Source organism: Podarcis raffonei, chromosome 3 (genome assembly GCF_027172205.1).
Source record: "Podarcis raffonei isolate rPodRaf1 chromosome 3, rPodRaf1.pri, whole genome shotgun sequence".
Classification (NCBI taxonomy): Eukaryota; Metazoa; Chordata; class Lepidosauria; order Squamata; family Lacertidae; genus Podarcis; species Podarcis raffonei.
This window is the reverse complement of record NC_070604.1, coordinates 56,489,474-56,505,169: the sequence shown is the minus strand read 5'-3', so window position 1 is coordinate 56,505,169 and position 15,696 is coordinate 56,489,474. Positions and strand designations below refer to the sequence as shown.

The 15,696-nt window shown below is 44.1% G+C and overlaps 2 protein-coding genes across 8 annotated transcripts in view; one reads left to right on the top strand and one right to left on the bottom strand.

Annotated features, from left to right (window-relative positions):
* MCM9 (minichromosome maintenance 9 homologous recombination repair factor) overlaps nucleotides 1-15,031 on the top strand; it is a 29,222-nt gene extending 14,191 nt beyond the window's left edge. For 5 of the 6 annotated variants that reach the window (XM_053381771.1, XM_053381772.1, XM_053381775.1 and 2 more), the window contains exons 8-13: nucleotides 8,888-9,062; nucleotides 11,089-11,291; nucleotides 11,495-11,698; nucleotides 12,281-12,363; nucleotides 12,866-13,011; nucleotides 13,341-15,031. In XM_053381771.1, the coding sequence (XP_053237746.1) occupies nucleotides 8,888-9,062; nucleotides 11,089-11,291; nucleotides 11,495-11,698; nucleotides 12,281-12,363; nucleotides 12,866-13,011; nucleotides 13,341-14,793 (2,264 nt within the window). In that variant the 3' untranslated portion in view covers nucleotides 14,794-15,031. The remainder of the gene's footprint in view (nucleotides 1-8,887; nucleotides 9,063-11,088; nucleotides 11,292-11,494; nucleotides 11,699-12,280; nucleotides 12,364-12,865; nucleotides 13,012-13,340) is intronic. The other variant, XR_008329516.1, reaches the window with a different exon arrangement.
* Nucleotides 1,180-5,567, bottom strand: ASF1A (anti-silencing function 1A histone chaperone). 2 transcript variants are annotated; one of them, XM_053381784.1, is made up of 4 exons: nucleotides 5,118-5,567; nucleotides 3,675-3,794; nucleotides 1,789-1,961; nucleotides 1,180-1,604 (listed from the first exon to the last, which is right to left on the bottom strand). In XM_053381784.1, the coding sequence occupies exons 1-4, from the start codon at nucleotides 5,224-5,226 to the stop codon at nucleotides 1,392-1,394; spliced, it is 615 nt and encodes a 204-aa protein (XP_053237759.1). In that variant the 5' UTR covers nucleotides 5,227-5,567; the 3' UTR covers nucleotides 1,180-1,391. The 2 variants fall into 2 exon arrangements, with proteins under 2 accessions (XP_053237759.1, XP_053237760.1); XM_053381785.1 differs by lacking the exon at nucleotides 5,118-5,567 and adding an exon at nucleotides 4,383-4,566.
* Nucleotides 15,032-15,696: the final 665 nt, after the last annotated feature.

Genomic DNA, 15,696 nt, shown 5'->3' with positions numbered 1-15,696 from the left:
GCAGACAGGGTGAGCTCCCATTGCTCGGTCTCTGCTCCTGCCAACCTAGCAGTTCGAAAGCATGAAGTTCCGGCAGGAAGGTAAACAGCATTTCCGTGCGCTGCTCTGGTTTGCCAGAAGCAGCTTAGTCATGCTAGCCACATGACCCAGAAGCTGTATGCCGGCTCCCTCGGCCAGTAAAGCGAGATGAGCGCTGCAACCCCAGAGTCGTCTGCGACTGGACCTAATGATCAGGAGTCCCTTTACCTTTTTAAGAAGAATACACTTTTAGCTCCCAATGAGACATTTAAGATCTTGTTTGGCCTAGGAACTCAGTTCCCCTTCCTTCCCACACTATATAGCATCAAAGATAAAATAATCACGCTGTGTGCATATAGAGGCTTCCTGATGCTGTCCCAGGCACCTTCAGTTTCTGTTGCTTTAAATTCTATTTATCATGTTTCATGCAATGGGTCAGTGTGTGGTTGGTCTACAAAGCGTAAGACCCTGTCTCAGACCAAGTAAGTATGTGGCTGGCAGGCTGATAAATCTTCTAAGCCACAACTTACACATAATCACTTGCAAGCCTGATTGCTTGATGAGGACTACTGTAATGCGCGTGACTATGATTTTGGTGCGGTGGAGGATTTGAGTTTAGTGTCCATGATCCAAGAGCACATGCATCTAGGCCAGCACAAATGTTTTAATCCTGCATTTCTTTCTGTGGTAACACTGTATGGCATGCCACGAACAGCGTATGTGAGAAGGAGGGGGACCCTCACAGTACACACACAATAGTATTCCACACAAACGTCTTGATGCTGGACTAAATTGTGTTGTTAAAAGTCATATGTGCCTTGAAAAGGCAGCTGCGGTTTATGCTATGCTTCCTGCTTTCCAAACAGAGGCTGTTTAGAATAGTCTTGCATATATACTGAACAAGTTGTAGATTTAACTTCTTCAGCTCAGCTGGTTAGAGCGTGGTGCTGACAACGCCAAGGTTGCAGGTTCAATCCCCGTAAGGGACAGTTGCATATTCCTGCATTTCAGGACTAGATGATCCTCAGGGTACTTTCCAACTATTCTATGAGATATCTAACTTCCTGTATTTCCCTCAACCCCCACCCAGCCTGCAGGGGAGAAAAAAATAAATAAATGTTTTAATAACATAGTTAGTGTGGACTGAGCAAACACTCAGAATTACTTAAAAATAATTTTTATTTATACATCCACTCAAATACTTTTTCCTTATAAACTTTCTACAGAATGTGGGGATTTTAAAACAAATTCTTCACATGTTGAATATGCAATTCCCGGGAAATCGTTTCTGGTGATGGTGTGTGTGTGTATGTGTGTCTCTGTGCTGTCTGTCTACATCCTAACACATACATAGCGCTGAAAGGTAAGTCGGGTCACATGCAGTCCATATGAGATTCTAACATAACATTTAGTGAATTTTCTGATGTTGACCATCCTTTTGAAGCAGAAGGCAGTGCATCTGTAGAAAGGAGTGACTGAAGGTTTGGGTTGCTGCTCTCTGCATCTGTCAGTTTTTCAGTGTTGTCCTCCCAGTTAATGTGGAATCTTGTGACCCTGGGGTTAGATGCCAAAATATTCCTCTGGAGCTGCAAAACAAGGACATTCACATCAACATTTTGGAGTTGCATCAGATACTATTGACTTCTGAAGCAGTCTTAGAACAAATTCAGGACAAAGCTCTTTTTAAAATTTGACTTGCTGATTTCTTAGCATTTTAATTCTATGTAACAATAGTATTTTAATAGATAAGCAAAGCACAATAACTCCTACCTTAGAAAAATCTGGCTTTACCGGAGGATTTTCTCTCAATTCTGTTTCAGTATATTCATTGTTCACATAATAGCCAACTCTAATAAATTCTTGACCTCTGTAGGTGCAGGTGATTAACACAACTGTGACTCCTACAGCATCTGCATCAGGAATTAGTCCTGGATTAGGAGCATCTGCCTGCAGCAAAAAACAAAACACAAGATTGACCAAAGCTCCCACTTTTTTTATTTGTTAAGGAACCACTATGCTCACAAGATAAAGAGATTTGGCACAGTACTTACTGATGCCGATTGAACTAAGAAGCACAAAAGTTCTAATCTTCAAAGACATATACTTCAGGTTTTCATTCAAGGACCATCCTGTAATTGTTTCAGCTCCTTGATATAGATTAGTTATATTCCAAGCTCATTTTATTTTTTGTGAGGTCTTTTAACTTGTTACTAGATTTTTTTGTTGGTGGACTTCCTTTAGTAAAACAAACCAGGTTGTACCCAATCTGCCTTAATTTTTTTACCCAAAAGAGCAAGCATCACAGCTTTTAGCTGTGTGGATTCACCCAGCTATTTACATAAACACACACACACACCTCCTCTGTACATAATGTTAAGCCATGGTTCATTTGAATATCTGAACCCTGCCCAGCAGACTAATCATTTTTTTCCTGGCAACAAACCATTATGTGAAGCCAGTTTGTTGTCAGGGTACAAACCACAGCTTGTTCTAACTATGGTTTGTCATGTTTGAACCTAGCAGCCTTACCTAACCATGGTCTGCTTAGTAGCTCCAGACTAGACACACACCAAGCTACAGAGGCACAAGGCAAGAGCCACTGGGTAACAAACCAAACTTTGGAGAAATAAAACATTGGCTTGTTGAACACATCATGGTTAAAACCAGCTACATACAAATGCAACTACGTGACTGTGTAATAATCCCCTTGCAGAGAGATGCACAGAACTAAAGTGTAATCTGCGCGGCAATTGCAAGTCACACAGTGTTCAGTGGCCTCTAAATGCACTTGTTTCACCCTTTCCTGAAGAACACTCCACCCTAAAAGCATTGTGTGCTCTTAATATTTCTGTGCAGATTTTTGGCCCCCCAGAGGTCCCAATGAGGCCTACAAATTTTATGTATGCATCTATATTGCCGCCAATTAAGGAGGTGACCAGAAGCAACATATAACCATTACTCATGGGTTCAGATAATGTTAAAAGCCGTCTACAAAAATGACATTCCTTTACAGCCCTCTTGATGATTTGGAGACTGGGTTAGATGGGCCCCGTAAGGTAAATTCCAGAGCCCAGGCACATTTACAAAGAAGTCAGTATCCTGCATGCCCACCACTTGCATGTCAGAAAGCAGGAGGACACACAGCCTCCCCTGAAAAGTTTGGTGATCTCTAACTCATACTCAGTGTGAGCAGTTGCAAGTCTGATGGCCAAAATATTACCTACAATTGCATGTACATAGCTTATGTTACTGTAGTCATGAAAAATGCATGAAAAATCGTTCCTCTAAAACACTAAAAAAAGAAAAACTACTGAAATTAAATTTATTACCCCATATACAGTATTTCCCTCCCTTCTATTCCCAGAACAGATTTTTCTGTAGCAACTCTCTCTCTTCTAGAGCAAAGCCATCTTACTGTTTATGATAAATAGCTCACACGCTTGGATATGTATGTCCCCATGTTCTTGGTTAAAAATCAGTACCCAAAGAAAGAGCTGTCCAGCCTTGGGTTAAACATTAGATTTGCTACCCTTTTAAAGCACAGGGCAGTGCTGAACTTCAGTCACCTGTAATTTGTGACTGCTTGTCGCAAAAGTAGCCATCTGAACATAAACACACACAATGCTTTAGAATTTCCTAAATGTTTAAAAGCAGACTTGCCTGAAATACAAACATGTGTCTTCCTGCAGGAACAGGGCCCACCAAAACTGAATCTAGAACTTGATCGTACTCCTCGCTTTCTGCGGAGCCCACGTAGATAATTTTCCATTCCAAATCTACATTAGAAGAAGAAAAATATTTTAGTACTTTTGCTTTACCTAAAATAAAACACACAAAAATCATTGTAGCCTCTTAACATTAGTAAAGCCAGTTGACATTAACTCGATGATGTTTACATTTATTTGAAAGCAAATACTGAAAACCAGCAGGGCTGGCTGAAAATAATTAGTATTTACATCCAAGGAAATGTTTTACAATACTGAAAAATTGTTTTGAAGAGGTTTGTTGATACTAGCACTTCTAAGTGTTGTTCTAGACAACTGTAGCATTCTGCTCAATTACTGCATGACTTCGTAATATTTAGTAGTTGAGGCTGTAGTCCTAACCTGTTACTTGGGAGTAAACCCTGCTGAATTCAACGGGACTTCACTAGACAGTAGGTTAGGATAGCAAGTTCTGGAGGAGTCTTTAAGTATTCTTCCTGCCCGCCTAGGGCAAATACGTTTTTTTGAAGGGTGGCGGCAAAAGTTGCTAGCTACCTCTAGTAGGGAAAGTGTTGCTGACCTCACTACCCCGGAAGGGGCAAGGGTGGAGGTCCGAAGAGAGGCTTATTAGGCTATCCAGACGAAAAACAAAACACCCACTACAAACCTCCATGGCGTTCCCCAAAGCGAACTTCCGTCTGAAAGGGGTGTCACAATTAAAAAGTTATGCAAACGTAAAGTAGTACCAGAAGTGCTTTTCAGGCCATTTAACACTTTTTTTAAAAAGGCATCGTTAAAATTCTGGTTTGTTTTTTTTCCCTAAAGCGTTTTAAACATGTCACACACACCCTTCGTGTGAGCACTAAAAGCGGATGAGTAGAAACCACTTAACTTGCAGGTGTTCTCAGCGCGTCCGCGTCCCCCCCCGCTCATCTGTAGCACCCCTGTGGTTCCTTTGCACTGGGTAGTTGAGCCTCTCCCGGCTCGCCTCCCCCCACCAAAACCCGAAGCGTGCGAGGTGTTTCCGTTGAGCCCTCCTTCTCTCGCGTACGCGCCCCGCCGCCCCCTCCAACACACACCAGCAGCAGCAGCACAATGCTGGCAACATGGCTGCTCCCAGCGCTCAAACAAGTTCCTTGCAACTTAAAGGCTTCCCTTCCTCGCGAGCGGAAGACCGGAGGAGCTGGGCGCACCGGGCGGGCGCTGCCGGTTGGGTGGGGGAGAAGGAGGCGACGGCGGCTGCAAAGCCCACCGTCCTTCCGGCATGCCAGATGCAGAGGTGGTGGGAGGGAGCAGCAGCGAGGCCTTTGCAAACTTTAAGCCTGGAAAGGGGAAAAGCCCGAAAGGGCTTGGCCAGCGCCGAGGGGGCGAAAAATCCACCCCGGGCAAACTCACCTTCGGACAGGTCCTCGATGCACTCGAACGTGATCTCGAATTGGAAAGGGTTGTAGAAAGGAGAAGGGTTGTCCAGCACCACGACGTTGTTCACCTGAACCTTTGCCATATTTCGGGGAGGGGGGGAGGGGAGACCCGCAAACAATAGTCGCGGCGTGTTACCGCAGCCCGAGAAAAGTCCAGGGGGCTCCCCTTTTGCAGGACGCGAACCCCAGCGCCGGCAAGCGAGCACGTTGAGAGTTAGGAAACTTTGAGGTTTGGGTTGCTTTAAAAAAAAAAAGCACTACCCAAAAACTCGCCCTTCTCCGTCTCCCCCTTTCTTGTTTTCCTCTCTCTCTTTTTTAATGTTGCACCGAGAGCACTCCACACTGTTTTGCAGCTTTCCTGTTACACTAAACTACAGCCCATTCTGCTCTGTTAACTGGCAGGGCTGGCGCGGATTGGCTGCACGCTGAGCTATGGCCCTCCTCCTGCAGCCGAGGCTTCCCCGAAAGAGCAAGATGGGCTCCCGTAGCCCGAGTGGAGTGGGAAGCTTTAGCTGGCGCTCCACCTGCTGGACCAGAGGAGGGTGAAAGGGCTGGAGAGCGAAAGCGAGCGAGGCTCCTGAGAGAAGTGAACTAGCAAGAAGAGGGGCCTTGGCGTAATTGAAGCGAAGTGAAAAGAAAAGGGGGAAAAAACACTGCCCATGTTGATTGCTCTCCCCCCCCAAAAAAAGAATAAATGGTGGGCTTTATTTTAAACTAATGATTGCATGTATGTGCTTGTAGGATGCCTCCATACCTCTCAGTATTCTGTGGGATGGATTTGTGCAGTTAAGGTGGATTAAAGCACACACTCGGCCTAGTGCAACAAATCCTCTTTTAAAAAGAAACAGACCTTTTTTTTGCGAATTTGAAAGTGAGTGCATTGAAAAGTGTGGAATAAAAGAGTGATGATCTGCAAAGTGCATAAACACACCACAAGCCCCCCCCCATGGAGGGGCTGAGCCAGCTCAAGATCTGCTGGACTACTACCCCAGCTAACGTGTGGAACAAGACCGTTAATGTAGGGACTACGCCACTCCATCGGTCCATCACTGCCTGGCCAGGGTTTAGGTTGCTCTCCAAAATAGCTCCCACTTGGTTTCTGGATTCAATTTAAAGTCTTTGTTTTTGACTTTTAAAACCCTAGACAAATAGTCTGGGCCCAGGTTAGCTTAAGGATTGACTGGTCCCACATAAACCTACCAAAGTGCAGGCTCCTCCTCAGAGGGCTTGTCCACACTGAATTTTAAAATGCACTTGAAGCTGCTTGTGTCTGTTTTTTCCCCCTGGTGTCTATATGATGTCTTCATCCAAGTGGCAGCAATCTGCCCCCCCCCCCCCGTCCAAAACACACAGACTGAATTCGGATTTTGGATGGGAAACATCAGGATAGAGGCATAAAATTGTACACACACAAACATGCACATGGAAACAGCAGTCCACATATGCATTAATGCCGTATTGTGGACACCTCCAGAGCCCCTGCTTTTGTGTGTTCTCCCCTTCCAAAACACAGTAGGTTGCAACATGAGCCAGGGCCTTTTCTGCAAGGGCATCAAAACTGTGGGACTTCCTAGTTTGCCTTTGTTTTCTTGTTAACTTTCAGATGCCAGACCATGGTAGCTCTCTTCTGGAGGTCTTTCAGATTGCCTTGATTATCCCTTTGTCTTTTTTCTGTTGCTCAGGTTATTGTTACTGCTAATTACCTTTTCACTGGGTGTTTTAAACATATGCTATGTTTTTGTAGTGTTGTGGAAAGATAGGATTCAGGCAGTTGGTAAGAGGAGCAGTCTTTATTTTCTAGTGATAGGTGGCGTTTTCTTGTGGTTGCTTGTTGGCTCGCACAGAAAGCCTCTATGGAACCCCCAGAGGGACAAACTAGGGATGACAATTACAGGAACCACCTAGTGGTTGTTCTCTTGCACTACAACATTTAAATCATGCCATTGTGTGGCTTATGGACATGTGACTTATAAGGCATTGTCACTCACAGGCCAACTCTTTTTTAAATTGCAGTGTGAGGAGGAAGTCCCAGGTTTGATTTCTTGCTGCACACATGTGAGTCATAAAAAGCTTTAATGGTGCAATTGCACCTCTTTAACTTACTACCCTGGTTCAGCGTCCCAGGTGTTTACTTGCACAAGGTCACTCCACAGCTGTTGATAAGTACAACAGTCATTGCTCCAGAACTTACTCACCCTTTGCGTAGCTCAGCAGACAGCAACATACTCAAAAAAGAAACCACCAGAGCAGCAGAGATAAGGATGCACTGCTGCTGTGCTATCTTTCGTAAATGCAACTGAATTTCAAGTTTCCTTTGACAAATGAATGTGAATTGATTTTTCATTAGTCTATTTATACTATATAGTATCATGAATGATAACATATCAGATTTAGGGTGCAGGCAGGTGTAATGTAAAGAGAGAACTTGCAGGAGGTCCCTTAGCCAAGGGACTAAGTCTGGCTTCCATCCTTGGTTTGCATTTTGAATGACAGGTATTGCACACCACCCCAGTCTCTGAGCAATGCGAGATTACGGGGGTTCCACACACTTATTCAGGGCTTGTGTTTCTTTTGGAATGAGAGACAGTGGAGAATGTGGTGTCTCTATGTTATATGGTTTACTTACACATATATTCAACCTGAGCCTACATGTAGAGGTTCACAGCATTAACACCCCCCCCCCAATGGTCTTGCTCCTCTCATAGCCACAGCCTTGTATTCCAACAGAAATCAGGCATGGTTCTGTCTCCCAGCTGCCCAGCTTGCAGCCTTGCTTCTACTTGCTAGTTGACATAACTCTCAACTCTGCCCTTTGTCTTTCTAACTACCAGTGAGTTGAAGGGGGGGGTCACCCCTTATTCATCTGGTACAGAGCCACTTCCTTTGTTACCTTAATGACCCATACTTACCTCATCAGGAAGCTAGCCTGGTTCCTCCAGGAATTGAGTCTGTGCTGGATCCAGAAATTAGGAGGCTCAGGCATACAGCCTACACATACCAATACATACCCCCCCCCAAAAATTCATAACACTAGTTTCTCCAGTTTCCCCCCTCACACATGCTCCAAGCAGGCTGCCCACCTCTTAATTTTATTTTATTTTTAAATCTGCATGTACTCGGGTAAGTAAGTTGTTGTTTTGCCTTGTTAATTAAAATGATTTTTTAAACAAACAAACAAACACTAAACTTCCATAGGGAATTCTGAGGAAGTTTCATGGTAACAGGGGATGCGGGTGGCGCTGTGGGTTAAACCACAGAGCCTAGGACCTGCCGATCGAAAGGTTGGCGGTTCAAATCCCCGCAGCGGGGTGAGCTCCCGTCGTTCGGTCCCAGCTCCTGCCTACCTAGCAGTTCGAAAGCACCCCTAAGTGCAAGTAGATAAATAGGGACCGCTTTCTAGCGGGAAGGTAAATGGCGTTTCCGTGTGCGGCGCTGGTGCTGGCTCGCCACATGCAGCTTAGTCACGCTGGCCACGTTACCTGGAAGTGTCTTCGGACAGCGCCGGCTCCCGGCCTCTTGAGCGAGATGAGCGCGCAACCCTAGAGTCGGTCACGACTGGCCCTGATGGGCAGGGGTACCTTTACCTTTACTTTCATGGTAACAAAAGGCACTAGCTGCACCAGGTCTGTCTTCACCGGAAATTGTACTACTGTCACCTTTACTTTTTTTAGGCTGACCCTTGTTAAGCCTTGTTCAAATGAGATTGAGCCAGGGTTGCTCAAACAACACTTTTCTGTTCCAAAGGTTTAACAGTGACTGCTGTGAAAGACTCTGGAGAGTGGAACTTGGAGGCTGGAGCCCTCGTGCTGGCTGATGGGGGACTTTGCTGTATTGATGAGTTTAACAGCATCAAGGAACACGACAGAACCAGCATTCACGAGGCAATGGAACAACAGACCATCAGCGTGGCCAAGGCTGGGTAAGTATTTTTTTTTTAAAAAAAGGGCCATGGATGCTAATTTATTTCCCCACTCTTGTATTGTTGTTGCATGAGGGTCTGCTCAAACAAACTTTGTAGGTTTTCAAAGAAGCCAGAAACCTGCAGTCCATTTTCCAGAAGGGAAAGCAGAATGAGCAATGGACCTTCTTTTAAACTCTCTAGGGAATTTATTTATTTTTTAATCTGCTTCCAGCCTAACTGGCGTATGCCCAGGAATATACATGAAACCAGAAAGCTAAGGAGTATAAAATTCCATCCCAGCAAATCTCAAAATTTTAGCTGTTCTCACTATATGACAAGGTATTAGCCATTGCAGTCAGTGCTAAGTACTTCCATCAATTTTCAGACCTCTACCAGGTAGGGAAAAACACAGCTTCTGTTGACTGGCTGTTCATTCCCTTTTTGTCCCACCACCTTCCCAACTTCCTGCAGTGAAGAGGTGAAACTTATCCCTACAATTGATGAGCGCCGCAGCCCCATAGTCGCCTTTGACTGGACTTATTCATCCAAGGATCCTTTACCTTTTACCTTACTAGGGAGCATGCCCCACTGAACATAGTGGGGCTTGGCTTCTGAGTAAACATTAATAAGGTGCAAGAGCTAAGGGTACTTGTTCAGCTTTTACAAGCCACAAAAATGGGAGGGAATTATGTTCGTTGACCCTATGTTTACATCTTATTGTACCGTACTAGACCAGACATATACACAACTTTAAAATGACCACTATTGGGAACTATTTTCAGTGTTGTTTTTTTTAAAAAAGGAAAACCATTTTTAGTCAGGAGAGCAATGAAACAGTTGTTTTGTGCTGCAGATGGAATTTTAGTCCTTTCCTCCATTCCAAGTATGTGTTCTGGGGCTGCAACCTTTCACTTCCATATTTAGACATCCTTAAGGCATTACAGAGTGGGGGTCAACTCTTGATTTCTTTTTTGAATCTCTGTTGTTACTGGCTAAGAGTCAAAATACTTTTCCCATGTTATGTACTACAAATATGAAAGCTAAGATTCTTGGTGCTGTACTTGCTCCCTCTCAGTACAATGAGGTAAGAGCGAAGATGGCACCAACTGGAAATAGATCACTTCGAAGTCAGATTTAGAACAGCTGTCTAAATGTCTGCACTGAGAGAGTTATGCTTACTTGGACAAAACACCCTTCTGTAGCTCTGAAAACAAACCTCGGGTCAAGGTCAAATGAATTAAGGGATGGGGGGGGGAATTGCACCATACTAAATGTTGTTATAGACACCCTTCTTATGATCATGGTAGTTTGTATAGTGAGATTGTGTATATTTGCAAACATCTGTGTATTTATGAGTGTGCCTGCAAGTGGAAGAACACAAGACATGTCTGTGCATCAAACAGGCGTGTGTGTGTGTGCAAATGGCAGAGACAACAGTGTAAGAGAGTTCGCATTTGCCCGCATAGGAGAGAGCATACAATTCCCCCCCCCCCCAGTGTTAAGATTGTCAACTTTTGATCTAAAAAAATCTTTCCCCTCCCCACCCCGGTGATGCTACGTAGTGAGACCTGGTAGATTGCAGAAGAGGGAGGATGGAGCTGGATGGGTTATGAGCAAAATCTGGAGTATTCAGGTTTTTAAAATTGGCTTTTCAGACTTTAGTTTTAGCTACCTGACGAAACAAGTTTACTGATCCAATGCTGGCTGATTAGCAACTCTACTGCCAATTTAATAGATGTGGCCTCCAGTCCAGACAGGATTCCTTGCTGGCTGCTGATCTTACCTGTTACCTATATTTGCAGTTCATCACATTCATCCAAAACCACACTTTATTTGCATTAGGTTCCGCAAACCTTTCTAGCTAGTTTGTCACCTCATCTTTTCTCCTATCCGATCAGCCTGTGTGAAATTTCTGAAGGGAAGGTTCAAAATGGAAAGTACCCGAAAGTGTTCCTTTGGGCAGTAGGGTGGTGGTGGTGGTGGTGGTGGTGGTGGTGGTGGTATAACATAGTTCTGTGTCAATATCGATCATGTTTCTCTTCAGTTTAGTGTGCAAGCTGAACACAAGGACCACTATCTTGGCAGCGACCAATCCAAAGGGGCAGTATGACCCTAATGAATCTGTCTCTGTGAACATTGCCCTTGGCAGCCCTCTCCTTAGCAGGTTCGACCTTGTCCTGGTATTGCTGGATACAAGAAATGAAGAATGGGATCGCATAATTTCCTCATTCATACTGGAAAACAAAGGTAGCAGTGGCTTTTGCAATCAGTTATAGAGAATATATCTGAATCTCTACACTACCTAGACTATATATCCATTTGTGCTCATGCAGAATAAGTGCACCAGAGGGTTGGAGCCAACGACAGCGTAGTCATTATGAAGTCTATTGATTTCTACTCTGTGTCTTATTTTGTTAATGCGGTTCTTTCTGCAAACTCTTCTCACGCAGCTTGCCCAAGTGTGTCTGAAAAGCTGTGGACTATGGAAAAAATGAAAACATATTTCTGCCTTATAAAGAACCTGCAGCCGGTATTGACTGATGAAAGCAACTTGATTCTTGTCCGCTATTATCAGATGCAGAGGCAGAGTGATTGCAGGAACGCTGCACGAACCACCATCCGCTTATTAGAGAGTTTGATACGATTAGCTGAAGGTGAGAGCTTGGGTTTCCTCTTCCTTTTCTAGCGCTTACATCACACAAAATGAATTGGGAAACGTTCGTGGCAGTGCTGGAACCAGGTCATACAACTGATTGGACTAAACTCCTAAGAGGCTACAACAAATGGTTGTTTCTGTTGGCACTCAGTATGGTGAACCTCTAAAAGGCTTTTATCCAGTGCAGCAGCACCTGCATATATAGGGTTTCCATGCCCCAGCTTTGTATGCTGTAGCTAGGCTATGGCCACTCTGGCTTGCAAATGTGTGAGTTGTAACATGGATTGAGAGGCTTTTAAATACTACACCCACCACCAGGAGCCCTAATATGGGTAAGTAGTGCTTCAGTTGGTGGGTGTAAGTAAGCGCCTGGAACCCCTGGAATCTCACACTGCTCAGAGGTTGGGGTGGTGTGCAACAGTACTTTTTAAAGATTTAAATCAAAAACTGTTGCTAGTGTAATTCCATTATCGCTTTCTATCTAGAGCTTTCTAAATAGGTGGCATATGCATTTAATAAATTTAACCTAATCATCTGCTCATCAGTTTCAGCAACATTTGTTGTTGTTGTTTGTTTTTAGCACATGCTCGATTGATGTTTAGAGATACTGTGACTGTGGAAGATGCAGTAACCGTGGTTTCAGTGATGGAGTCTTCAATGCAGGTGAGTTTCCATGTAGAGACTGGCAGCTGAAACAGTTCTTTGTGGTACATGTGATCGGAAGCAACCTTCACAACGCAACAAGGAGACCACATTTCCACACCTCAGAACTAATCTTCAACAATTCCTAACATTAGCCCTCAGTTTTGTACATTTGAGCCTGTAAATAAAATGCCTTCTGCTTCTACTGCCCTACCACCACCACTACTGAAACCATGATGGTGAGCAAGGCATCAGGGAAGAAGGAGAGCCTTGTGCAGGCAGAATGGAAGGTCCCCGTGTGTGTCGTTGTGCCCACACATGCTGCACTGAAGAAGGGTGCAAATGCCTGTTTTCATAAGCTAAAGATACAGGGTTAGTTTGATAGCAGTTTTATTCAGTGCTAGAAAACCTTCCGATCTGTGTGCTGTGTCATATAACCCTTTTAACGGCATATAAGTTTACACACAGACATATCTAATTAAAGTTCATTTGCATTGTATTTCTCTCTTCTTCTTTCCTATAGGGAGGTGCACTCCTTGGAGGTGTCAATGCACTGCACACATCATTTCCTGAAAATCCACTGGAGCAGTATCGAATGCAGTGTAAACTGATCCTCGAGAAGCTGGAACTCCAGGACATTCTGCGTGAAGAATTCCAAAGACTTGACAGGTAATAAACATTTATATGGGAGGCAAAAAAAAGCCCTGGTAAATCACAGTGGGTTCAGGCAACACATGTGCTATTGCAATAGGCAGTAGCATAGGATGGCTACTAATAAATTTACTGTCCAGGGTATCAAAGTGAAGACGCATGGTGCCTAATAATAACTCTGTAATTGAGACAGTTCCTTTCATTTACTTATATGCTTACCAAAATCAAAATAAATAATTAGGGCTGTAAACCCAAACATAGATGGAGCAGATCCTGCATTTCATAGGATTAGGGAAGGGGAAAATGTAGTTTATTTTTGTAAAATATATTTTATTTTTGTTTTGCAGATTGCAGAATGAAAATTCGTCTCAGTTTCCGCAGTCCGAAGAGGCATCCTCAAACAATCGCACACTTGAGAAACCGGAGCAGATGTCTCGTCCGCAACATTCAGTCCAAGAAGGAAATGAAATTCAATTGCAACCTGATAAGCATCCAATATTCTTAAGCAGCCAGACATCTAATGATAACAGAGTAACAAAGGAATGGGGCAAACCCAGTGAATGCAGCAAGGACAGTAGCTTGAGCTGGTTTGACAGTATGACGGACAGCAGCACTGAAGCTGAGAAGACCATTTATGAGTCTCCAGTTGCAAGAATGTCTCCAACTGCAAGAACGTCTTTGAAATCCCCACACAACAAACCCTGCTCTAAAGAAAGAAATGACTTAAGTGAAGCCAAGCAAACCACACCAACAACAATAGCCCTAGGAAATGCTTGCAGACAGGCTGCCTCTGGTCTTGAGGGGGGGAAGGCAACCAAGCCCACAAGCTTACCTTCAGGAGCAAGTGACAAAGGCCCAAATGCAGCGGATTGTACCTCACCTGATTTAGTGATTACTCACAGGGCCTCTAAGAAATGGCACAGGGAAAACATTGAAGGAGCTAATGCGTTTTGTGCAAGTACCCCAGATCCTAAGGTTGAGTGTTCTCCAACTTTATTTTCTCCTGGTCCAGCTGTTGTTCCACAACACCCCAGAACAGACCTGGGTGCTTCCCCACCTCACAGCACATTTTTAAGGCAACAGAAGTCTGCTACTTCAACCAGAAAGCGAAACAGAGGCCAAACAAATAAAGGTGCAGCAGGAAGTTCTACTAAACCTGAAATCCTGGAAGATTTGGGACCTGCGGCTGCTAAACTAGCTAAGTTTCAGCGTAAGCAGAAGCCAAAGCTTGCTTGGCCTTCTGAAAATGAAAATCATGCCCAATTGCCTGATACTGTCTGCAGCCCTCACACTTCTACCAAAACTGTGTCAAAAGTGGGGAAGCCAAGGGGAGAAGGCTGTCCTGAGAAACACTACAAGGAACACAATACTAAGGTGGGAAATAATAGAATGGAGAAACGCCCTTGTGATAACCAAAGAGAGGAGGAGGAGCAAAACGATAATTCACTCCCTTCCTCCACAAAAAAGGCAAGAATGAGAGAGGAAATATCAGATGGTGCGGACACGAAAAAAGTGTGCTCCAGTATACTGGCAAAATTAGCCAGCTTTGCCTTCAAGCCATCAGCTGAATCAAAGCCAAAGTCTCCAGTTTTGTTGCATGTCACCAGTAATGACAGGGACCGACAGAGGGAGCCATTGGAGGCCCAAACGTCCAATAGCGTGGGGCACTCAAGGAAGTGCTTTGAAGTGGGAAGAGCCAGCACTGGCACAGGAAAATCTTTGTTCTCAATAGCTGATTTTGATGATTCCACCCTAGACTTCGACTGGGATGAAGAGAGCAAGAGGAAACTCAAATCTTGAAAAGAACTTCTGCTTCCTCCTCAAAATGGCACTGCAAAATGCTGAAAATGAAATCTGTTTTAATCTTGCCTAAATGAACCTACAAAATGGCCTCTTTACAAAGGCTAGGATCCTGAGCTTACTCCTGCTGGTGGTAGCCTGCTCTGAGCAAAGTTCTACTCATGTGATACTTCTGTCAGCAGAACAAGGGAAGTGACCTTCAGTAATTTTCTCCTTCCTTTTGTAGTCCCGCCCTCCCCCCCCCCCCCCGCTCTGCCCCAAAAACCTTGTTTGGACAGTTCTCCAAAGCAGCATGAGACATGGGAATGAAGAACTGGAGAAGATGCCTTGCCCCTTTCTGCCAGCAGAATCATGCACTAGATCCGAGTCCTATCAGTGAATGGAAGGATCCTCTCCATTCACAGAAACCTAGTTAGGATTCAAGGTAATTTCAAAGAACATACAGGTTTTCTAAATCTTGGCATCCTTAAATGTGGTACTTTTAGGGCGCCCAGACTTCTGTCCTCAAACAGAAGTTAGTAGACTGCTATGGAGTTAGTAGACTACTGTGTTGAAGGTAGTAGACTACTATGGAGGATTGCCTTGAGGCAAGCATCAGGTCAGGTGCCATTACAACTAATTCCTCTTTTCCTCCAAGATGTCTGATTCCACTGACTGTTTTGTTGGCATATTTTGGATATCACTTGGTTAAACCGAGGGAGGAATAACCCCTAACAATGAAGCATAGGTTTTTTTATTTAGATTTCTCTTTCAGTCAGTTTACTGCACAAATGCTTGATTCCACCAGGTGTAATTATAGTCATCTTCCTATTAATACCTCCCACCCAAGAAAAATCATGCCTTTAAAAAGAGCTATTGCATAGTTTTCTCTTCTCCATCTTCCTTTTAATGCTTGCTGCATTG